Consider the following 26,281-nt stretch of genomic DNA (forward strand, 5'->3'; position numbering starts at 1 on the left):
GCCCACTGACGCCTCTAAGACACTCCAAACATGGCATGACTCAGGCTTACATGGGAGTATGGTACACTGCAGCTGGGCATGAACCAGGACCTGACATCTGACAAAGCCAACCACAAACCACATCGGTACTGCAACTTGACCATGTTGGCAATTACAACGCCATGCTTTGGGGGCCGCATGTCACTGGCTCAATGTGCTTTAAATTGCACAATGTGCTACTGGTTTGACATGAATGGGAAGCAGTTCCACATGCATGCAAACTTGCCTCACCCACAAAAAGTCTCTGAAGCTTGCCCCCCACCATTTGAAGCGGTACCCCTAAAGACGTTTCAGACTAATTGCGCTCCTGCCTTTTTCCATACTGCTCTCCCTGTATTCATTACCTTGCCTCCTTTGCCAGCAGCAGTGGAGCCACCGCTGGATAATGACTACGCGGGCTGTCAAATAGATGATGTGCTAGGAAATGGCAGCTTGAAAACAGCAGGCCACCAGTCTGGGGTTTAATGTGATGCACAATTTTATTTTCAGCTCTACGAATTCACGTCAGCAAGTCAACCATTGGCATCGTGCAGAGGACCGAATGCCAGTTCCAGTATGAGATGAGAGGGGAGACATACCTGAAGGTAACACATATGTGAGAAGAAGGACTAAACTGCACTTATGGAATGTATATGTAAAGGTATCACAGATAAAAGAAGTGAGCCGTATGCACAGATCACAAATGTATACATGCATGTCAGTATACAGGGTACACAGCCAAGAGAGATGTGCCTTATCTACATGTAGCACATGTAAGAGAGGAGAAACATACCTACTGAAAACCCCTTCGAGAGAGGTGATCTACCTTAATGTAGCACCTCTGCACGTGGGGAGTAGCTGCCGGTCACCTCTCTCTCTCCATCCCTGCTACACTCCTCCATAGCACCAGACGAGGTCACCAAGACGGTTTGCTCTATGAAAGTCTCCTCCAAACAGGTGCTCCCCTGCTCCTCTAGAACTATCAAGGACAATATTGCTGCCCTCACTCCTTCTTTGGCTGAGTTCTGCAATCACTATTTTGCTACAGGCGCCTTCTCATCACCTCTCAAGCACTCCCTTGTGCACCCCCTCCTAAAATGCCGCCTGCGGACCCTTCATGCCCGGCTAACTACCGCCCTATCTCCACTACCCCCTTCTCGGCAAACCTTTGGTGAAGTTGGTCATCTCCCAACTAATCCACCACACAGATTCTGTTGGCTGTCTGCACAACCACCAGTCTGGCTTCAGAGCAGCCAGAAGCACGGAAACTGCTCTCCTGAACACGCGTAAAGACTTGCTCTCAAACCTCGATTCAAACTCTCCTTCTGTTCTCCTCCTCCTTGATCTGTTCTCTGCTTTTGACACTGTCAGCCATGCCACCCTCTTAAATCGACTCTGTGGCACTTTGGGCATCACCAACTGTGCACTGGCTTGGCATACCTCTTTCCTTTTGAATCCCCCCTCCCAGGTTCAACTGGGCCCTTTTCTCTCCTCTACCTCACTCTCTACTTGCGGTGTCCCTCGGTCCTCTCGCTTTAGTTGTTCAACATTTACCTTGCCCCTCTTGCCCACTTGATTTCCACCTTCTATCCTCACTTCCAGTGTTATGCAGATGACACTCACCTCTCCTTTAAGTTTCCCTCCTCCACCTTCTCTCCTTCCTCTCTTATTCCCGATTGCCTGACTGCTATTCAGGCATGGTGCGCTGATAATGATGTCTTAACGCCAGTAAGACCGAGATCCTTCTCATTTGAACTGCCCCCTTTGCTCCCCCATACTCTCTGGCTGCCCTCCTTGGGCCCCCTCCCCTCACCCTCTTGTGAGGCAAAAAAACCTGGGTGTCATCTTCAACTCCTCTCTCTCTTTCTCACCTCATATCGCTGACCTTGCCAAGAAGGCTCACTTTCAGCTTCACCTCCTCAGAGGCATTCTCCCCTTCTTCAACTTCCTCCAGAAACACATTGTCTCTAGAGCTCTGATTCTCTCCAGGCTGGACTACTGCAACAGCCTCTTCCTCAATCTGCCCTCTTCAACACATCCGAAATAGGGCTGCAAGACTTATCCTTGGCCTCAAATCCGAGGACCGCATCTCTCCAGCCCTAAAATCTCTCCACTGGCTCCCGGTTGCTGTGCGGATCAAGTTCAAAACCCTCTGAATCATCCACAAGGCTTTCTGGGGCCTGGGACCCTGCTACATCCAGCTTTCCCTCCCTAAATACCTCCCTGCTAGAGTCCTTGAGTCTTCCCGCTCTAACTCTTTGCAAGTCAGACGCCTCTCCAAGCAAAGAATGGGGGGTAGATCTTTTTCTTCGGCAGAAACCTCCCTCTGGAGTGGCCTTCTCGCCCCTCTCATACTTGAGCTGGATCGACCTCAAGTTCCAGAAGCTTCTCAAGACCTTCCTTTTCTCCTCCTCTTTCCCTCTCCCCCTTCCTTGCTAATGCCCCCCCTGTGCTGCTGCAATTGGCAGCCTGGTCCCCTCTGAGTCATACAGGGACCACGCCCTCCCTCGATCAGTCTGCCTCAGTACCCCCTTCCAGCACTTGTCTTCGGGCACCCTTCCCTGACTAGACTACTGAGTCTGGTCCACCCCCCTCCTCGCACTAGTTACCCTTATCCCTTCCCCTTCGCACTTGACCCTCCAGGCTCCCCCCTGCACTTACTCCCTTGCACTTACCCAACCCCTGGGGCCTCACCCCCTCAGAAAGGACATGTCTAACTACAGTGCACACCACAGAGAGGAGGTACATACCCACAAGTAACATACGCGAAAAGGGAAGGGCTTAACGCACTGTATACAGCAGTGCCGCCTCTCAAATGAGAGATATTAGAAGATGAAAGTTCTTGCTAAATATGTGTTTGTGAGTCTGTACTAAATGTAACCCGAATGGAAGAGGGACACCTACCAGAAGGCAGTTCCACCCCAGTAATAGAGAGCTCTTCCCACATGGCTGTAACATGCATCCTTGAGGTGAGCTTACCTGCCAGAGCTTACTGTGCCCTTTGCTTTGCTTTCAGGGGAAAGGGCTGGAGACCACCTACTGGCTCACCGGAGAGAAGGACAAGGCGTACAACCTGCCCACACCGCCTTCTGCGTAAGCATGTCTTATGAACAAATTCCAAACATTCTGGCATGACTATTCTGCAAAGTTCTGAGTTCACTTATGTCACCCGTGCTCTGGCATGGCACTAGCTGCCACCGGCTGTTGCCCTCTAGATGACGCTGTAACTATTGCCCGACTCACTGGCACTCGTGTAATCCTTCTTCTGGATAATGTAGGTAACGAGTCTGCCGCGATGGGAAACACAACCAAGTAATGTCAGGTTGCACACCAATCTCTTTTGAGGGTGCATTAACCCACTCAGATATATTATTCAGCCTAACACAAACATATCAGTTGCAGTGGTGAACTCCTCAACTTTTCAATGTACAATCACAGGGGTCAAGTCCTAAAAATTAAAGTGGGGCGACTCATCAACAAACGCAATGGGATGTGACGCCGCCAGAAATTAGCATACCAAGGTGAAATATGCACATTTCATTAAATTGGCTTTTCAAAACCACCCAAATTGCACAAGACGAATGGCATTTGCCTTTCATAAAATCAACACACACACAAAACCACGACAGGATATTTTCTTATAATAGTGTTTTTGAAAACGTTAAAAAGGTGTGCATGTTTTAAACTCCAAGAACCAATACAAATGTTTTCCCTGCGATTTGCAGTACTGAAATGGGATATTTCACCTTTAGTTGTTTGTTATTTTTCATCAGGTCATATAGGGCAGTGGTCAAGTGTACGGGCTACAAACCTGACGACTGAAGTTTGATCCTTGAGGTCGGCCTTAATTCATAAATTCAAAGGGGACATTCAATGTTTCTCTTTTAGCTGGGGGGGACTGAGTCCACCCTCTGAATAAAGTGGGTGGACTCCGTCCCCCGCGTGTACCTTCGATTGAGCCCTGTAATCACCTTTCTTACTTTCCATTGCTGCTGCCCACCGACTACCAGGGCAGTGTATACAGATGTCAAATTCAAACCCCAAACCTGGGTTCCACCTTTCCTCCACTCCACCTCACAACCCTGCGTTTTACAAAAGTACAATCGAGACTGGAGAAAACACAGCGCAGTGACCACCCTTAGTTTCAGTCTCTGCCCCCGACAACATGCAGCTCTATGCACCTTCCCCTTCCCAATCACCCACTCTTTGCAGCTCTTAAGAGGCATGCCCAGGACTAAAGCCACTCCTCCTCTCCTGTTACCTGTACAGACAGCTATGCCTGCAGCAATTCATGCTTAATTGCAAAAGTCAACGGAAGATCACTGTGCAGCGGGCTTTGTGGCGGCTCAGGAATGGGCTTTACTCCCCATAATATCAGCTCGCATAGCTGGTACAGAAAGTTTGGGGGAAAGAACACAGAACGCTGCAGTGTATCAACAGCCAAACAACTGGCTACCACCAAACTCTACCCACTTCAAAGAAAATACTACTACTTGGAGTAGCCCTGTCAGGAATCGTTCAGATATTTTGCAACTATTACATTTACAACCTGATTTCCAAATTATATCATCGTGTGTCATTAGAAAGGTGGAAATGCCCGATGTGGACAGTAGTAGTAATTGGACTACCGCCACACGTATATCCCCTGTGATAGTCCAACACGTATGCGCATATATTGACCAGTTCAACCATTTGGGCTTTGATCTGCAAGCTAATCCACATATGTATTGACCCAAATCGGCGGTGGAATTGAATTACAAATGTACAAGACCTAATTGTGTCATCGCCAATAGTTACACCCAATCGTTCGTTTCAGATCGAAATTGTCTGCACCCGACCGCCACTGATATTACTACAGAATCTGGTGCCCGAAGGCCTGTGAACACTATGCCGAGAGTAACATATTGACCAGTCCATTCTAGTCCTAAAATCAGTTTCATGTCATGGAACACAAGGGCTTATCACTCTTCTGTTTCAAGCCCTGATCGTAGGAAACCGGCCAGTTCTGCGGATATAGTTGTCTTGCAAGAAACCTGGGTTGCAGGAAAATTGGCTATTGATGGGTATACTATAGTAACTTGCCCGGCCCGAAGAGGAAAGGAGGGTCGACCTACAGGTGGACTCTATTCAAATCAACAAAAGCAATCCAGAGCCTAAGACAGCTTTCTAGGATGTGGTACTGGAGAATTACCAGCGGATCTACGCGATTACAATGCGGCGCGAAATTGCGAATCAGAAAATATCAAATTTCAAAATCATCCTGCTCAGTGTTTGCACTTTCCCGGGATCGCGCATCCCCCTACCCCTATCCACCCACTTGCCTTTTTGGCGGCACACACAGAAGTGTGCCGCCGCCTCTCCTCTATCCCTGCGGCGTCAGTGCCCTCCCACTAGCGTGCATCAGAGCTGGTGCCGCAAGGACCCCTTTTTCTTTTTATTGGTCCCTGCTTCTAAAGTCATGGAAGCAGGGGGCAACCCTGCAACCCCTGAAGCCCACACTGCCGAACAACGGGAGTGGGCGACACCCTTCAGTCCCCTTGTTAGACATTTTGTGCTTCGTTTTTTGTACACATGCAAAAGCGCAGTAATTGCGCATTCACCATTTATTGTCCTATTTTTCGTGTAAAACATTACCAACAGGGCCCAGGTTTGAATCCCCAGTATGGGAGACTTACAAAACGAAGCTGCCCTGCCCTGCCATCCTGGATCGGTGCCCCACGTGACATAAATGAAGGGAATGATGGTAGATCGGGGAACATCGTACCCTTTAGTTACCTCTGAGTGCACTACACAAGCCTGCAGGAGGACAGTGGCCTTGAAGCTTTCATTAGCCATTTTTGTCCTTCACCTGGCAGTCTGTTGGTTTTATAGCATATTACCATTATCGCACGTGGCATAGCTTCAAATAGACTTTGACGCACACACACTAATCTACAAACATTTTTTATTTCAACATGGCCTCCAAATAGTTTTTGAAGAAATCTTACGCCATGGCATCACAGCTCCGCGGTGCCAACCATGCTCTGCGCAGTTCCCCTGCATCATTGGCAAAGGCAACAAGGCCGGAAAGGCATCTGTGCATAGGACACACATGCTGCCAGATTCTGGCGCCCCTGAGCTGTCTGCCCATTTCTCACGTGAAAGACGCACAGACCCTGGAGTGGGGCGGGAGGTGTGAACGCGGAGTTGCCCCGAGCCAGGCTCCCTGCTCTATCCCCAGAGGACCCGCCGTGCCTACTCCTGATGCCCATGATACAGGTCAGTAGGCTAGGAAGTTCACGGAAGCATCCCACCTCGCTCCCTGACACGCTTGCCTCCTGGCCCGGCTGTCAAAAGCTGCCAAGTCGGGCAAGTGGCAGGTGGAAGTGTAGTGCCGCTTCACTCTTCTCCAACGGCTCGCTAGCTGCTCGGTACGCAGGCTCCGACCGGCCTATAGGGCAAAGGCGAACCAAAAACGCAAAATGCGTGTGTGTGGGCCAGTATTTCTGGTCAAAGTGGGCCACTTTTTTGGTCAATGTGGGCCAGTTTGAAGAGTCACTTTACTATGCGTACAATGGACATCAATGGACGTCGCAAAGCATGATCTCAACAACTTTTACAAAAAAATCACATCTTTATAGCAAAAACGCTTCATTCATGACATCATACTATGTGGCAAATTAAGAAAACCTACATGGGATCGTGGTTGGTTCAAGGGGAACATCTAAGTATACTTCTATAGGGGCTGGGACTGTGATTGGGTCTCTGTAGTCAGGTGGCCATTCATGCCCTTCCTTCGTGCAAGTCATGGTTGCCGAGTAAATATTCTTTAAATTGCACCATTTGCATTAGATTTTATCAACAAACTCGCCTTTGGGTACTATTCAAGCAGCTGTCACAAAAGGAATGAATTGCCATTTGCAGCTGTGGGCAACCTTTTCATTGGTGCCCGAGACAGTGCTATGCCCTAGTCGGACCCTGTACACAGTAGCGCTAGGGCTGAAGAAAGGTCCAGCATCACTGTTCCCAGGGGTCCAAGTGTGCAAACCCCATACCCAAGCCACAACTCCCGTCCTGCAATACAAACCCCGCACCTGGGCCCTGCCTTTCCTCCACTCCACCCGCACCACGGGGTAAAGACTGAAAACAAAAGGCAGTGGAAGTGAAAGCAAATGCAAAATGCACCTTGAACGACCCCCATGACTTTCATCATTGTAGGGTGACCAGGCGTCCTGGTTTTGCAGGGACTGTGCCGGACGTCGGTGCTCTGGCCCCCTTTCACAAGACTATGCTCCCATTGGAAACTGCAGTGGTCCCGGCTTTTGGTAGTAGGTCTTCATGGCTGGCAGCCAGGAATGCACAATCTCGCACAGAAGAAATGCTGCATTTTACAACTTGAGATAGTGTTCGTTTGTGATAAATGTATTACATGTGTTTATTTGAACAGTAGCTCTTAATCCCGCTTCTCCTCCAAACGCTACTGAAGTGTAGTGCCTTTGACAGCCACTTTCAAGAGTTAGTCCTACTTTTATGTTAGTTGCCCTTTCCCAGGGTTTTACTTTTTAAACCTGGTCACCATACGTCCTACCCCCCACCTCCTGCCCCCCATATCCTGCAGCTTCATGCACCCTCTCCATTCTAATCACCCACCATTCACACCCCTTAAGAGACCTCCCACGCACCCATTTCCTGCACACACACTGTGCCTGCAACAAGTTCACATCAGCTTGAAAAAATACAAAACGCAGATCACTGCGGAGCCGGGCTGTGGAGGGGCACGGGCAGTGCCTTAAATGGCACTACAAAATGAGCCGAGGCTCATCAAGGGGTTGTGGCCTAACGCCAGGGGTCCTGCTGGCCCGTTAGGCCACACCCCCAGACGAGCCCCGGCTCAATGGGCTACTGGCACCCTTGCCAGGCAGCCTTTTGTAGAGATCAGCACCCTCTCCCCATTAATTTATTTTCTATTGGCTTGCCGAGCAGGGGATAGCGCCTCCCCTATTCAGCCTTAATGGTGGTGCTGGCCCTCGCCAGCTGGGGAAGGGCAGCGTCACCATTAAGGCTGAAAGGGTGAGGCTGCTGGAAGCGGAGCCCGTTTTCATGAATACTGAACTCCCGGGGAATGCATGGAAGCTTCAGGATTTAGGAAACAAGGCGTCTGCTGGTGGCACCCTTCCACGGGCATCTCTTACTTAAAGAGATGCCTCGCAGTAGGAGGCGCCAGCATTATGGCTGACAGTCATTTTTTTCTCAAGCCTGAAGCTTTCGCACAAGAGGGAGAGCTTCAGGCCATAGAAAAAAGCCTTTTCGTGGGGTGGCTTGGGCTGCCAGGGGAGATTAGTGGGCCCTGGCAGAGCCCCGCCTCAAAACGAGATTTCAGAGCCTGCAGGGGTTCAGCCCATGCAGGCCCTGGCCCACTTAAAGCCCTAGGCTCAGGAACGGGCTTTATGGCCCAAGCGAATGAGCAGCTGCAAGAGAGCTCCACGTGATGTCATGTTATAAGGCCTTTGTACTGCACGAGTCGCCGAGGTTATTGCATATCCAGCCGTCTCAGAGCCGACTCCCCTGCAAGGAGGCAGTCACAAACAAACGCGCCATTGCAGAACAGTTCCCAGTAAGAACAAGTAAGGGACCGATTGCTGGTTTTGGTAAAAGGTGGCCCTTTGGGCACAGGGAACAGCAGTGCCCCTCTCCTGTGCGACCTAGGCATAGTGGAATCAGAATGTCAAGTGCTAACTGGGTATAATGATCCATGCCTCGCTGTGCTGATTGGAGATGATGGTTTCGGCACTGTACTGCAAACTGGGCCTAACGGAATCATGGCTCAGTGGGCGGCCGCATGACGCTGGTGCCTTGCAGCCGCCTCAGCTCTATGCTTAAGTAAGGCACAATCTGCAGGTCCTTAGTAACTGTTGCCACTGGCCAGGTGGCCCGTGAGCCCCCCACCTCCGTACACACACACACAGACACAGTGTTTTTGGTGTGGGCTCCCTGGTCGCTCTGCGGCCGTTGGGAACGCCCCGTTTATTTATATAGCATGCAACGGAGTGAGACATCACTCCGTCGCGTCCGCGCACCCTAATGGGGCAGAGTGTTATATCTGTGCATGGAGGAGTGCCTGTGCGGCTCCTGGAATGTTGGAATGTTCATGTGTGAGTGAGGGATGACGTGCGAGTGCTCTGCCGGTTGACAGTTGGGGTATCTGTTGCCTGCCGGGTGGGTTGCTGCCAATGTTTCTCCCACGACACCAACTTTGTATGAGGAGACAATAAACATGCTAACAGTACCACGTTGTGTTCGTACTTACCTAACGTCTTACCTTACTACACAGCACCACACTCCTCCTTTTCCATAACAACAAACACATGAAAAAGAAGAACTAGCTACCACACATCACTGCACACTATACCAACATGTCCCCGTAAGCCCCTTTAATGACACCCGCCCTGGGTCCCAGGTTGGCGTCCATCTCCTTGGCCTCCGGGATATGACAACAGTTCAATTAGTCCATGACATAGTCCATAAAACGGGCAGGTTTCCCTCGCCCTGTCCTCAGGGGGTACCCCCGGCCAGTCTCTCTGGTTGGTGTTCCTTCGCCATGCTCCTCACGGGTCGGAGACCCCAAAAAATGAGGGCCCACTGCCCTCATCAGGCACCCCCTCCATGCCCATGTCTGCCATCGTCTCTGCCCTGGACTCGCCCAGTTTTTTAAAAAAGCTGGCATTCCGTGTGACAGACGCTGTTCCGTCAGATTCGGTGGCCATTGAACCCTTTACCGCTACCACGTCTAGCGATGCAGGCTCATAGGTGAGGGAGAGCTTCCCTTGGGGGTGTCGATTTCTCACCAAAACCTCATCCCCGGGGACCAGTCTTGGTGGTCTTAGACCCCTCCGGGCATTCTCCAGATCAGTCTGTGCCCTTCTCAGCTCTTCCACCTGCTCAACATCAATGACAGCGGGCTCCCGCTCCCCCACTTCCGTCAGAACGTCTCTTGGACAGCGCTGAAACATGGCCTCTCCCGGCGCCACCCCCGTGGAAGTGTGCGGGGTGGCCCGGTATCCTTGCAGGAATACATACAGTGCCCTCTGCAGACACTCGCCTTTGCCCTGAGCAATGCGGAACATCTTGTTCAGCGTGCAAATCATCGACTCCGCTTCACCATTTGCACATCGCCACAGTGGGGTGACTTTCCTGTGGTGTATGCCATATCCTTTCATGAGGTCTGCAAAGCTCTCGCCCTGAAATGGTGCCCCGTTGTCCGAGCACAACACTGTGGGTAGTTCGTGAGTGGCAAAGATTTTCTCCAGTGCTACCATCACCTTCTCAAAAGCAACAGACTCTACAAAGTCCACTTCCGGATACCGGGACCACTCATCGACCACCACCAGAAAGTGTGTGCCCCTGGCCGTGGACCCGAAGTCCACGTGCACCACCTCCCACTGCTTTGTCCTTCTAGGCATGGTTTCGATGGTTGGCTCCCGTAGCGCAGGTGACGCTGCCTGGCAACCACACCACCACAGTGTGGGAGAGCAGGAGCCCTCCCACACTGCTGGAGCAGCGCCCGCCGCATTCTGAAGAGCCCCTGGGCCAACATCTCCTCCAAAGGTACATTTGGCTGCATCCTATCAATTTGCAGTTTCTTTCCTTTGCATTCCAGAAAAATCGCCATTCCGCTGCATATTTCGTCCCATAAGGGTCCGATGCCTGAAAGATCCTTCATCTTGATTCTACGCTGGTATTAAAGTATTTAATTACCATTTAGACGCCATCCTCCATTTTCAGCCACGAGGATCGGGCATTCTAAAATGGCCGCTCTAGTCCCTGCACTGCAAACATTCTCCTAACGTCCTCCTTCTGTGAAGAACTCAACGTGATTGGACTAGAATCACTATTTGGCAGCCTATCCCCTTCGCCGGCAGGCAAACGCCGGCCCACCAGCAAAGGCCCACCTTCTAAGGCTAGCATCCTGTCATGAGCCTGTCAGGAGCCGACGTAGCTGCGGCCAGCAACTCTGACTCTTTTCACCCCTACTTATATGCAAGGCCTACACTCCTTTTATGGTAAGCACGCTGCTAACAGGCTGCCATCACTTGACTTGCATCCGTTGCAAACTTTTACGCTTACTAAGTATTAATGCAACGTGAGACAACCTGCTGCCGCAACAAGTACTAAGCCTTGCTGCATTACTGTACGTTACGTGCCATACCGATACCCTTATCTGATCTTCTAAACCCCTCTCCGCACGTATCATATGGACCGGCTGCTATACGCACGTTAAACTATAATATATTGTGCATCTTTGTCATTTGTATGCTAGCGCAGTTTCCACTGTTCGCGCACCGCACTTTAACTGACCACTTCATCCTAAGACTTCTCCTTATCTTAAAGACTATCCTCATCTATGGAGTTGTCACGTAGTTTGTCTGATTTAACTACATTCCTGGCACTGCTTAACTGGCACGTATTACAGCGCTATACTTATCCCTTTCACTGATCTCGATTCTTTAATTAACTGCCTTGTTTAGTACTATGAACTAGGCATTACTATCCCACTTGCTGCATAACTATTTTATGCCATTGTATCAGCAGCCCATTTATTGACTACTGGATTAGTGTGTCTCATATGCGCCCTCTGTCTATTTCAGTATGCTTTCCATCTAGTCCATTTCGCACTGGACATCAGATTATGTAACCTTTCTACCAATTTATATATGATTCCCTCACCTCCATTAATTATTAGTGCATGACCACATGCATATAGACTAATCCATTGCGACCGTTGCCGTGTTCTTACCAAACCTGTGTCCATCATATGACTCACTGTTGCTGTTGATCAGAGAATCTTTTCACTTGGTTTGAAATGTACCACACAGTACAATATGTATCTTGGTGAACTTGGTGTACTTGATTTAGACTCACCTAGCAGACACCTATTGCCGCAAAATCGAATCAGCCCACTCTATCAAATGTTAATTGTTGCCTGCACTACTAGATTAACTCATTAATGCAACTGTTTCAACCTACACTGCTAATCCCTATACTGGCCTAATGCTGAACTTGCCTATTATGTCAACTATTCTAGCTTGCTCCACTTGTACAGTCCACCCCAGTTGACACTCTTCCAATCACCTCAGTGTTGGATTATGCTACTCTGTCAACACTATCTTAATATGATCACTGCTAAGTATAACATCTATGCCATTAGTACACTATTTATTGCAAACCTTCTAGTGTGCCTAGTTCAACTCTTCTGACCTGACATACAAACCCCTCCAAATTTGACCAATATGTCAACATGTGCATCTACCGCGGGGCATACTAACTTCTCCACATCTAGGCTACTCCCTAGCTATCCATGCACCACAGACGCCACGAACACCAGACTCCGTTCCAGATTAACCAAACTCTTCGAACCCCTCGCAAGATATATGCCCTCAGCTAATAAGAGAACTAACCTCTTAAATAGTCAGAAGGACTTTAGTGATAACCACGCCTTCACCAATCTATGCCCCCACGCCACCACCAAGTACCACAAGGCGCACAGTCTTAAGAAAGTAGACTCAACGACCACTTCCTCCCATGCCACAGGTACCACTACTGCCCACCCCCTTAGAGGTGCCTTAATTAATGGCAGGTCCCTGGTGGCTCACGCCACAGACACCTCTGACCTCGTACTGGCAGGCAACCTAGATTTTCTTGCCATCACTGAGTCATGGCCGCATGATGCGGCAGGACCTCTGTTATCGTTAGGAGTCCCCGATGGCTACACTATACTCAAACAGAACAGAGACAAGGCTTGAGGCGGAGGTATCGCCATTATATTTAAATCCAGCCTATCTATGAGACTATCTCCCTCCCAAACATCCCAATCGTGTGACACCCTCACAATTAAACATCCATTAATCAACTCCCAGACGCTCACCATGCACTTAATCTACAGACCCCCAGGAGGACAGCTACACCTTACTGTTCAACAACCTTAAAACTACCTCTCAACTATTACTTCTAGGTGACTTAAACCTGGGCTTCAATGACCCACTAGATAACTATTCTACTGCCATTGCCAATATTGTATATGAACTGGGCCTATCCCAAGAAATTTGTGAGCCAATTCATGACAAAGGAAGAACCCTTGACTGGGTGGCTGAGTACAATTGTACCACTAACATTACGCCCATCTCCCCGCAACCATGGACGGACCACTTCCTCCTGTCTTTTACACTCTCTACCACTAGACCACTGCCATTAGCCACCCCTATTGCCCCACCTTGCCCAACAAGAAACAAAAAGAGCATCACAGCAGACAGAGTGATACCCGCTATCCTCCCCACCCTCAAATCGCTCGCTGACAACTTAGATACAGGAACGCTTGTTAATGAGTATAATAAAATCATGCTAACGTTGATTGATATGATCGCCCCTATGAAACTCAGGCCTAGCAAGCCTAAAACTCGTCTTAACACGTGGTTTACCCCACAGTTAAAAGATCTATGGCAACTAAAGAAGAGCTGTGAAACCTCCTGGAGATTACTCCCTTCAGAAGCTAACAAGACTAAATTAACCAAAATTTCATCTCAATACAAAAAGGAAATCTGTCTGGCCAAACGCAACTCCTACAATAAATGTATATCCAATGCCAACTCCAATATGAAGGAATGATTTACCATTCTAAAGGAATTAGATTCTCCCATTACTACTCCTGACATCTGTACTAAAAATAAAACTTGGTGTGCAGATATACAACAGGCACTCTCTAACAAAGTAACCACCCTTCAAAACAAAATAGCCTTAAAGAAAGCCTCCACTAACTCCCTATCAGACCCTAACAACACTATATTTGACCTCCCCGTTAAGGACTCATTAGCTCACTCACCGGCCCGATTCAACTTCACCAATACCTCTGTTCTTGAGGTAGAAAAAGTCATCCTCTCACTCAAGCCCTCCAACTGCCAGGGAGATATCTGCCAAGCCCAGCTCATAAAGGATGCGGCAAGAGATCTCGCCCCTTTATCCCCAAACTCATCAATGCTTCATTCACTTCTGGCACTATCCCCCCTAACCTTAAATAATCCTGGGTGCTCACACTGCTCAAAAAGCAAACCCTTGACCCTCTCATACCCAGCAACTACCGCCCCATCACAACAGCACCCTTTCTGTTAAAAATACTTGACAAGGTCGCCTACCTTCAAATACAACATTTTTTGGAATGTTAATGTTAAATGATATTTGTACCGCGCACTATCACCACCCGAGTGGTCCCCTGGCGCACTGGCAGCTCTGAAAGAGGAAGAGAGGGTGAGTTAGTGGGAGGAAGCAGGAAAAGTGCAAGAGAGCAGTGATGTGCTGTTGGCGGCCTCAGCCCGGTGGGTCCGTTGGCTGGGCATGGGGTGTTTGCGGCCGGTAGACGTCGTGTGCCATTGTGCGAGTCTATGGACCTCATTACGAGGTTGGAGGTAGCCATGGTGCTACTAGCACCATGGCTACCGCCTTACCGCATACCGGGTCCGGGTTCCCTGAATGGGGAATTACCGGGCCATTCCAACCTTGGAGGACCCGGTATTTCCCCCTTCAGGGAACCCATCCCCATTCCCATTCAGCCCCCATAGGGCTCAATGGGAATGGGGAGCATGCTAATAACGGGCCCATTATTAGCATGCTGGTCCTTCAGCGGCTCCCGCTAAGGGCGCCTGGTAAAACCAGCCGCCCTTAGCGGGACCCGCTAAAGGACCTCGTAATGCGGAGTTAAGGGGTTAACGGCACCGTTAACCCCTTACCGGCACCGTTAACCCCTTACCTCCAACCTCGTAATGAGGCCCTATGTGTGTTTTTTGTTTTGTTGCAATGTAGTGAAGTTTGTGCGGTTTGTTGTGCTGTATGTTCGTGGTTGTGTTTGATTCGGAGTTTGAGAGGTGTATGCAGAGGGGGAAATTGTTAGTGGAATTGGTTAGTTGGCATCTCTATCCTGGATTGAGGCGCTGGGTTTGCGTAGTTTCCCCTGATCCGCCTCTGTCCTGATCTGGGCCCGTCTGGCATTCAAGGTCCCTTTCACATCTGGCCTCCACCTGCCTCCTTCACAACCCTACCTGTCCTCCCTACATACTCCTGTGGCCAGTGCATCAGCTAATGTCCACAATTCAGGTAGTGTGGCGATTGCCAATATCTCGACAATTCCACAACACTGTGGTACCTGGTGGCAACTAAGGAGCGGGTGAAGATGTTGGGTGGGATTAGCTGGGGTAGTTGACTCTGTCTCCATGGGTGTTGCATGTGTTCCAGTCTATCCTGTGTCACCCGCCCAGGTGCCGTGGGAGCTTCCCTGACGGTTCTTGGGCTGTCAGTGTCCTTTCCAGTTTAGTCATCCTTTTTTCCTATTGTTTCGGTTTTCAGTTTCAGTCTATGGTGTTGAAGAGCCAGGTTTTTAGTAATTTCCTGAATTTGTGGTGATCTTCAGTGTTTCTTATTTCTTTTGGGATGTTGTTCCAGGTTTTTGCGGCTAGGTGGTAGAAGGAGGTGCTTCCAAGTTTCTTCTTAAGGTATGGTTTTAGTTCCAGGCAAATTTCGTAGCTTGATCGGAGGGGTCTCGTTGGTTTGTAGATTGTTATTTTCTTTTGTAGGAATTCTGCTCCTTGTCCACTGATTGCCCTGTGCGTTATGCACATGGTTTTGAAGGTGATGCAATGTTTTACTGGGAGCCAGTGTAGTGCTTTTAGGGCAGGAGTGATGTGGTCTCTTCTGTGTAGTTTAAGGAGTAGTCTGGCTACTACATTTTGGATCCGTTGTAGTTTCTTTAAGAGGTATCCTGCTATTCCGAGGTAGAGGCTGTTTGCATAGTCGATTCTTGACATGATGAGGACGACGATAGTGAGTGTTTTGTGAATCCCACAATCTCCTAGGAGCGTGACAATCAGGCTTCCGTCCACAACACGGCACAGAGACCGCCCTATTGATTTGAAGACACAGATCGATGAGTTAAGAGACAAAGGAAAATTAGCCCTCCTCTTACTGCTCGACCTGTCGGCTGCATTCGAACTTGTGGATCATAAGGTCTTATCCAGCCACTTAGACTCAGCCGCCCACTTCTTCAAAGAAGCCATACTATGGATTGAATCCTCCCTGAGTGACAGGACTATGAGGGTCTTCTCCCCTTCTGCAGTGGCAGACCCCATCCCCATCACATGCGGGGTTCCCCAGGGCTCCTGTGTCTCTTCTACACCATACAATATACAATATATTCACCAAGCTCCTTTTCTATGATCTGGACCATCTTGGTATCACCTACACCAATTATGCAGATGATACTCAGATCCTCCTCCCGCTTTCTGGGGATTACGTTAAGGATTTGGCCTTGGTGAATAGGGTATATCTCATCATCCAGGCACGGATGGCAACCCATGGTCTATGCCTGAATGATGATAAAACTGTGCTCATTATCCTGGGAACCCCAACCAACCTCAAGAAAACAGGCCAGGAATACTCAGCCTTCATAATCGACGGCAACTGTATCAGGGTGGCTAATGAAGTAAAGACCCTTGGCGTTTACCTAGATTCTTCTCTCTCCTTCACCAAACAAGTGAACTCTATGGTTTCTGCCACAGCCTACACTTGTAAGCTCATTAGAAGGGGCAAACCCTTTCTCTCTGATGACAATTGCATTATTCTGGCCAGAGCACTCATAGGGCCTCATTACACGGTAGGCGGTGGACCAAGGTGCTATTAGCACCTTGGTCCATGCCGGTAAAATACCGGCACCGCCTTGGAGGAAAGGGGAATTACCACCCTATTCCAAGGCTGGCGGGTCGGTAATTCCCCCTTCCCCCATTGCCCTTCCCCATTCCCATTTTTGCCCCATAGGGCATAATGGGAATGGGGAAGGTGCTAATTACGGTACCGCAAATTGCGGTACCATAATTAACAACCTGGTCTCTTTGCAGGTTGGTTTTTAACGCCTGCTAAAAAGCAGGCATTAAAGTACCAACCCGCAAAGGGACCTCGTAGTAAGGTGGTAAGGGTTAACGGTCACCGGTACCATTACCGGTGACCGTTAACCCTTACCGTCTTCCGTGTAATGAGGCCCATACTCTCTAGGTTAGATTATTGCAATGCTCTGTACATCGGTGCCAACAGATCGATCATCCAGAGGATACAAATCCTCCAAAACATTGCCTTAAGAGCAGCTCTTGGTGTGGCCAGAAGATCACATATATCTGTGATTAGGCGCCAAAGTAACTGGCTCTCAACCCATGACCAAATCCAGCTTAAAACCGCATCACTCGCCTACAAACTGCTGAATAATGCTGCCCCTAGCTATCTCATGGACAGATTCCACAGGAGATCCTCCACTAGACCCATGAGGCTAACCAACTCCAATTGCCTAACTATACCGAGATTCAAGCATTCCACGGTAGGGGGTTGCAGTTTCCCTGTCAAAGCAGCCCAACTGTGGAACTCTCTGCCACACACTATCAGAGAAAACCAACCCTATCTGAATTTTAGACTTAACTATCAACTGGCTCAAGTCTACGGATCTTTAGGACCCGTTTATGGAGTATCAGCACTTTCTGCATTATATCTGCATCATCCACATTTTGGCTCTGTATCTGTATATTGTACCTATGTATTCCTTGACGTATCTATCTCCTGTACCTGCTTTATTCCTATGTATATCCTGTAACATGTCTACTTAAGCTTCGCATATTCTTGTAACTGCTGCGCCCTGATACCTCCGGGTCTGGTGCGCATTATAAATGAATAAACAAACAAACAAACAAAGACCCATGAGGCCATAAACTCCTCCACTCTCCTTTCCAGCTCTGGGAACCAAACCTTCTGCCGGAGACGGGCCTTTGTTTTTGGTGCCCCCTGGTGCGCCAGGGCGATCATCTGCTGTACCTTGGCTTGGGGGACTGCTATCCGGTCCCCTCTCAGAAGCAGGCCAGAATCCGAGAACATCAGCTCCTCGCACACCCTCCACAGCTGCTCCAGGGTTACCTTCGCCTCCTGTGTCGTTTGGGCCAGGGACTCCATTACGGTCCTCCATGCCCCATGCTCCATGGCCGCCTTCAGAATCCCGAAGCATTCATCCACCTGCAAGGCCTGCTCCAGTTCTTCCACCGGCAGAGTTGGGCTTTGCCGCTTCGACTACCAGTCAGATGTGTTTGTCCATCTCATCCGCGCACCTGGACTGTGGGTCGTCCTCCCTCAGGTGCCTGGAGAGGTAGTCTGCAGCATTATTACTGCCTGGTTGGTATACCAGCGACACGCCGTACTCTAGAAGTACCATTATCCAGCGTTCTATTCTCACCGGTGGTTTGGAGGACAAACCCGCTAGGAGTAGGGGCTTGTGGTCCGTGACCACTGTCACCGGCCTTCCCAGAACATATAGTCTGAAGTGCCTGCAGCCCCACTGCACCGCCGGTGCCTCTCACTCGATTTGAGAGTACCGCTGTTCAGTGTTGGACAGCGCCTTTCTGGCATACGCTATAGGCCGGACTTCCTGATCGGCCCCCACTTGGGTGAGAACCGCTGCGAGACCATAGGGGCTGGCATCGACAATGATCTCCGTCTGTAGGGCCGGGTCAAGGAATGCCATGGTGTCCTCGGCAGTGAGGGCACCCTTGATGTCATCGAAGGCAGCCTGTTCCAGTGGCCCCCGTTGCCAGGTGATGTCCTTTCTCGTGAGTGTCTGCAACGGCTCAGACAGTGAGACCAGGTTTCTGATGAAGCGGCCACAGTATGTGACCATGCCTAGGAAGCTCCTTGCTTCAGCCATGTTCTCCGGTGGCTTGGCCTCCTGGATGTCCCTCACTTTTCGCGGGTCGGGCTACACCCCACCTGCCTTGAAAACAAAGCCGAAAAACTCAATGGTGGTCTTGAGAAACTCGCACTTGTTCACGATGCAGCGTGAGACCCAGGGATCGTAGGCGTTCAAATGTCATCGCTAGCTGGGCCAGGTGCTCCACCTCGGACCTGGCGAATACCAGAATATCATTTTTGATATTGAGTACTCCTTACAGGTCTGCGAGGGCCCCTCTGATGATGTTTTGGAATACCTTGGCAGCTGACGACACTTCAAAACTGAGCATCTTGTATCTGTACAGCCCCCGATGGGTGGTAAAGGTGGTGCTGCATCTTAACTCTGGATGGAGCACCACCTGATGGTACGCGGCCCGCAGGTCTAACTTGGAGAAGAACCTGGCACCCTGTAGCTCAGTTATAATGTCATTGATGGTGGGCATCAGGTGCCTTTCCCACTTTATCGCCTTGTTGGGCAGGCGCATGTCCACGCATATCCTGACCGAATCAGGCTGCTTTGGCTTCTGGTCAATCAGGATTGGGGAAACCCAAGGAGTAGGGTCCTCCACCTTCTTGATTATGTCCAGTCTGACCAGGTTGTCTAACTCCTGATCCACCAGGTCTCTTAGGTGGAATGGCACCCACCGATGTTTCAATGCCACAGGTTGGATGGAGTCGTCGATGTGTAGCCGGCCATTTGCCCTATGCCCTCGAACAGGGATGAGTGTTTGTCCTTCAACATCTGGATGTCCTATACGTACACTGAGTATGCAAAAAGTCACAATACCTAGGGCCTCTGCCGCTGCACAGCTCCGTAGGGTGATGCTGCTCACTGGCATGACATAAAACCTCGCACAGATCTTTACCCCACCATGCCTCACATCTGCGATGAATGTCCCATCAAGCAGGGTCAGTTGGTGAAAATGCGAGCCTTCGGCATGGACAGACCCGGCTGGGATTGCATGGCATCATAATGTTCCCTGGCATTACTTTTACAGAAGCGCCAGTGTCCACAAGCAACGGAACAGAGTCCTCGTTGACCAGTACATTGCATTGGGGCTACCGTCTGGACTTTGAGCGCAACACCCCCACACTCGACACAAATAACACATTTTCTTCTTCCTTCTCTTCTTCCTCACCTTCCGGGCCATTGCCGTCGTCATCTTGGTCCACCTGGGCCACTTTTGAGGAGCGCTGTTGGCGGAAGAAACCAGCCCGGACTGGGCCTCTTGGAATGATCGTCGGTGTTGGGGCCTTGCACATGCGGGCATAATGATCAGCGACACCGCATCAGCCACGCGATTTTCCGATGGCTGGGCATTCCGCGGGATGTGGATGGTGAAACCCGCACTTCATGCACAAGTTGACTGACGTCTGTCCCTTGTCTCGTTGGTTGCCTGCTGGGCGTCTACCTCCTTTGCCTCTGCCAATAGCACAGATGTCCTCCACCTTGTTGGGGCGCACTCCAGCCTCCATGCCAGACGCCCATAGCTCCGACACCTCGTGACACCTTCCCAGCACCAGGGTGCGAGGGAACGTAATGCCGGGGTTTCCTCAATATTTGATGGCGCAGCTTACCAGAGACTCACCGTTGGATGAGCTGGTTCCTGATCATCGTCTCTGGGTCATTCCAGGCACAGGGGACTGCAAGACTGCGCAGCCTCCCATAAAAGGTGTCCAAAGTCTCATCGTCCTTTTCGAGCACCGCGCCCATGAGGAAACATTCGTAATCGGCATTTGCCATGGGGACAAAGTAGTTGCGGAGAGCGTACTTTGCCGCAGCATGTGACCCATCCCGAGGTTGGAGGGACAGAAACACCTCATGTACCGCGGGCCCAGCGCAGTACAAAAGGGTAGCCACCTTGCTGTCATCATTGGTCTGCATGGTGGCCCGGAAATACATTTCTAGTCTGTCCATCCACATCTTCCACCTGGGCCCCAGACTAGAAGGTGCACTTGAGATATCAAACTCAGGCATTGGCTGTAGGGCCCCCGGTGGTCGCAGTAGTGGTCTTGATGGTAGTGCTGGTGGTGGCTGTTGGGCCACGGCTGCAGGAGCTTGCTGTTGGTCCACAGGTTGGCCGGCATTCATGATGGCGAGCGCACATGCACCCCAGATTAAATGGATGGGGCCGCAACTCACTCCACCTCACCTTTCAGTGTGGGCCACCTCTCCTTCCCCTTCCAGTGGAAACAGGCAGGCCAATGATGTTTCACCGGCACCAAATGGTCAAGAAAGCATCCATGCACATAGAAGCCCCAGCAGCACCATGCCCCAACCAGCAGGAGCAGATGCAGGTCCTGTGAGAAGTCCCAAAAACTGAGCAGGGTGGGCCCAGGGTTCACACCCAGCAGCAGGCCTCCCCTGGCTCCACACCCAATACTCAACGAAAAACTGTGAAAATGCTTGAAATTCACCTCAAAAAGCACATCCTGTGCAGAATATGAATGTCTGCCACACTGTTTTCCAAAAATTAGGCCTGGATGGCTCACCGTCACAACCTTCCAAAGCCAGGATTCTAAAATGGCCACCGACCACGTGGATTATGTTCCTCTCCACGGCATGTTTCGAACAGTGTTCTTTATGTCGAGGACATCAAAGAAATCCCCACCGAAAGTCACCACTGTGCCCGGGTCATCATCCCGACTCGTCGCCACTACTGTCACTGCCCATGTGGCCTGTGAGCCCCCCACCTCCGTACACACACACACACAGACACAGTGTTTCTGGTGCGGGCTCCGCGGTCGCTCTGCGACCGTTGGAAACGCCCTGTTTATTTATATGGCACGTGACGGAGAAAGACGTCATTCTGTCGTGTGCGCGCACCCTTAAACGGGCAGCACCACAGTAACTAAGGTGTCTGTTCAGTTGCCAGAGCGGTGTCATGAACCAAGGCTTTGCTGGGCGCTGCTACAGCCCCTGAACAGCCTCCATAGTGGGGTTTACGGTGGGGGACTACATGCACAACTCTTGGAGCATAGTTTACCTAACAGTAAAGCCAGGATAACCTGCTGTGCCCATTCATTGCCAAGGCCTTGATGCAGACACAAGCCCAGCATCCTCACCATTTAGTCTAGAACATGCTGTAGCACGGCAGAGTCAGGCCGGCAGAACACAGTGAACGTTATGTGCAGGTCTTTCCCTTTCTCTGTCACTGAGCTATCAAAAACGACATGCTTTCATCCATGACCAGAGTTCTTGACTCTGGAGAGTCTTTCCTTTCGTTTATTGGAAACCACAGCCAGTCATACCTTTCATATGTTGTTGTATCTATAATGTGCATGTATTTTGAAAGCCAATCAGGCTTAGCATATATTTGAAGCGGGGCCGAGAGCAAGATCATAAGGGGATGAACAGAGCCAGGGTGGAGGACTTTTCTTTGAACAGCTTTCAAGGTAGTCGCTGTGGATGCTCAACTAAAGACATCTGTCGCGCGAGGGCTGTCCCGCGCCATACCTTGCTTTAGGAATTGGAGGGTCGAGTTTCTGCTACTGTCTTTTGACCATGAGGGTGTGAATCTAACGCAGAATGGCCTCAGGAAGTGCAGGACTATGTTCCTATCTGGAGGGTCTGAAACCGTTTTTCTTCTCTTGAAAGGTTTCCCAACTAAGGGTGATCCGCTTCCCTTTCAAGAAAGCTATCACAGTGCCTCTGCTGGCTGCAGAGAAACTGTGATCACCAGTAAAGTGCACAACCTCCCCGCCCCCCGTCACAACACTATGTCTGGATTGATTGGTTTACGGAGTCATGTCCCAGATCAGAGAGTCAGCCAGCTGCAAATGAAAAGGTCATTGAAGCGTGAATGCTGGAACGCTTGCATGTTCCTCCCAATATGCACACTGATGCCCCTGGGACAGTGTTCTCGAGGGAAAAGGCACTGACCTTCATTTCGCCATCTTCAAGAAAGCACATTGACTAGGTGTGGACATCAAGCTTTCATTGCATTCCTGACATTTAGGGGATCCATTTTGGAGCTCCCTCGTAACTTGCACCGAAGACATCCTGAGGACCTCTCAGAAGAACACGCGTGAAGGCTGGAGATTCTATCTGTAAAAAGTGGATCACACTTAAGCCTCAAATACTTCCCTGATACGGCCTCTGTGATCCTGTTTGCAGACATACACGTCTGAAAAGTCTGTAAAATGACTTGTTCACATAATATTATGGGTAATTTGGGTTAATATTGTAAACTTACTGTCTTCTTAAAGTTGTCATCACTTCTGGTTATGTTTAATCCTCCAAAAAACGTGCAAATCCTAAGAAAAAATAAATGGATTTGTTTCTTTTTCAGTGAAAATCAACAGCGTCTTCAGACTGAATTTGCAGAGAAGATTGCAGAGTCACTGAAAAAGCGCGAAGAGGACGGCTTTAGGGCGCAAGAACCCAGGAGAGTGGCAAGCTACAAAGGGGGAACACTGGAGTATCTTCAGCTTGCCACTGCAGAAAATTCAAGCACGTACCTTTGAGAATGGGGATCAGGTGGCTGGGCAGGGTCGGACTGGGACAAGAAATAGGCCCAGACAACCCAAAAAAAAGTGGCCCAGCCCTCACCTAAAAAAAAGGCCCTCAAACCATCATCCGTGACTCACGTCAATTCACAACTTTACAGAAAATGCTACTTATAGAGGGTTAATGGTGTTTGTTGCATATAATGTTTTGTGTAAACGCTTGAGAAAGTGATAGCATTCCTTTTGTTCTTTAAAAAAAATATATCATCATCACATAGCTAAATACTATACTGTTATTTTGCAGAACGAGACTCAAGGCATGTCTATTCATTGCCATCCTTAATGAGAATAGAGTTGCATTTAATAATAATGCTACATTGGCTTTGCCAATGCTTGTTTTCAACAGGCCTTTAGTGAAATACACGCATGATGCTTATAAATCGAGTGGCTGAAGGCAGTTCCAAGGCAACTTTTGTGACAAGACCCCTTTGCTTCCCCTGCCCTGGTTAAGAACGTCCCTAGCAGCAACGCACGGTACTTCACTTTAACAAGCTACGCCACCGTTCGTTCAAATAATTGAAAAAAGTGCCCGAGGCCTGGTAGTAGCTGAGCATGCCATGGAGCCTGACGAGGTAGCTAGGACACAGCGGGACCCCGGACATGGACATAGAACATGGGAGGGTCAGGGGGGACAAATCTCACCCACAATTCTAAGTGGGGGGTGTTATAATGGTATTTATCCCCCCCCCCAGAATATGTCTGTGCACATTCCAGCCATTTTGAAGCGGAAACATAATTTGCATTGCAAATGAAGAGGCACAACTCTTAGTAATTGCATTGTAAACGGTTGTATATGAATTGTTCGTTTTACAACTGTTCGAATTACAATTGACCTTTTCACAATTGACCGAATTGTGAAGGTCAATTGTAACATATATGTGGGGGGAAACCACCCGCAACCCCCATCCAACCCAAAACCCCCCCAAATCCCCTTACATATATATATATTACCAAAGCGATATATATATGGTCAATTGTGAAAAGGTCAATTGTGACCCTTTAAAATTGATCAATTGTTCATTCGAACAATTGTAAACGAACAATTTGGTGTATACCTTGTAAACATCCACAGAATTTATTTCAAGCGTCTTCTGGTTTCAATAAAACGGACCATGTTGAACATTCACGCAGGATCACATATACTGTAGACACAACCTAACACTGATTTAGAGCATAGGCTGCACCCACAGACGGACTTGCAGGTATTTCTGTGTTCCCTATATCGTGTACACCTGCACAAAAACACAGTTTTTATGCTTCCCAAACGTCCAATCGTATTGATCTTTCTAATCATCTTCAATTTATTGTGGACAATAGGTTGCTTCCTTTGAAATAGAAAACTATATATAAAGTTGTGCAGGTAACGAAGGTCAAATTCTTGGACAATAATTCAATCTAATTAGACCATTGTGGCTTTACACTGGTGTATAATAATGTTGCCCCTGGCTGCCTAGTAGAACAGAGAGAGCAAAGCCTACTATCCCAGGCAAAGATCCTAGGCCGCAGATGGCAGAGCGATGCAGTGTCTAATGCAGCACTCCTGCTTCTCACCATGCTGTGGGGCGGGGGATGGGACTGGAAGCCGGCCTCGCTGCAGCGCCCGGCAAGAGATCACACTGCATTTTCATGTGTTCGTTTTGAGTTACAGATCAACATAGTTTACAATTAAATGTACCAATCTCAGTTTAAAACTACAAAAAAAAACATGTAAAGGAATGCCTTATGGAAAATAAAACCAAGCATTGGCAATGCCAACAGTTTAGGCTTTTGTGTAGGCATGGCAAAGGCATTTGCCGGGCCCTGCCATAGTGGTATTAACTGCCCATTGATGGTAGCAAGTGCAGAATGGTGCAAGTACCTGGACATCTAATAGCGGTGGATGGCAAATGTCTAATACTTATACACAAGCAAAATCTGGCGGCTTTGTCATTGCTTGTTTTTGACAGGACTTCAGTGAAGGACACACAGAGTGCTTATAAATCGAATGCCCAAAGTCTGCAATGATTCCTTGCAGGAATTCAAGGCAAACATACACACCCTTAGCACTTGAGAATTTGATATTAGTATATCATCATGCTGACCTTCAATATTACAAAAACACTGCACTTTACTAGGAAACGGGTGCTTTCATCTGGTTCTGCAAACATATCCAAGTGTTAAACATGCTTCCAAAAAAACAAGGAGTTTTTTTTGTTACTATTCTTTGAGAAGACTGGAGGCTTACTAATATTCAGGGGTGGGGTTGGGAACCAAAAGAGGCCCTGGAAATAATGTTCAAAGTGACCCCATATTAAACATTTTCAGAAATTCCAACCATTTTTCTGAAATGTGGAAATAAAATAGGGTACCACACCTGCTAATATTAACCATTAACTTATCCACTTGTCCGATAGGAAGAAAATAGTACACTTTAAAGTACACTTTAAAGAATGTGAGTCTAGAAATTACCCTCCCATGACATAGGCGGTATATTTTGTTGGCCGAAAACCAACCGCATCATGTGTTCAGCATTATTGGTAAAGACTCATGAGCATAACCAGAGAGCGTACATTTTGTAGGAATAGAATTCGCCATTTTGAGTAACTTTCACTTTCTTGCTTTTCTGTTCAAACTGCTTTGCTGTAAGTGAATTCTATTTCATTTTTGCTCATGCATAGAGCAAGGCCACAAGTTACATGTTGAGACGCAGCCCAGACAACCCAGGCAGCAATGCCCCGGTCGCCTCCCTCACAAGTCCTTAAAAATAAGCAACAAGGCATTTAATCACTACGCAGGTGCCAGCTAATCTCGCTGGTGCGGCAGAAATGGGAGAAATGAACAATTAATGGTTTGAATTATGCTCTCTTTTGCGGCCCCCCTTTCACTGAGCCCCTGTAGATCGAGCTGACCTCCAGCACACAAATAGAAACTAAAAGATAGTGAGGCCTGGAATGTGTCTCTCCCCTGCACACAACTTACTTGAAAGAACAAGAGCATTATGTTC

General features: G+C 49.0%; 1 protein-coding gene across 1 annotated transcript in view; it reads left to right on the plus strand.

The window, feature by feature from the left end:
- LOC138580055 (guanylyl cyclase C-like) overlaps positions 1–24,190 on the plus strand; it is a 493,661-nt gene extending 469,471 nt beyond the window's left edge. The window contains exons 23-25 of the mRNA XM_069650291.1: positions 529–623; positions 3,035–3,111; positions 23,082–24,190. Of these exons, the coding sequence (XP_069506392.1) occupies positions 529–623; positions 3,035–3,111; positions 23,082–23,256 (347 nt within the window). The 3' untranslated portion in view covers positions 23,257–24,190. The remainder of the gene's footprint in view (positions 1–528; positions 624–3,034; positions 3,112–23,081) is intronic.
- Positions 24,191–26,281: the final 2,091 nt, after the last annotated feature.

Source organism: Ambystoma mexicanum, chromosome 3p (genome assembly GCF_040938575.1).
Source record: "Ambystoma mexicanum isolate Mex_15411 chromosome 3p, UKY_AmexF1_1, whole genome shotgun sequence".
Taxonomy (NCBI): domain Eukaryota; kingdom Metazoa; phylum Chordata; class Amphibia; order Caudata; family Ambystomatidae; genus Ambystoma; species Ambystoma mexicanum.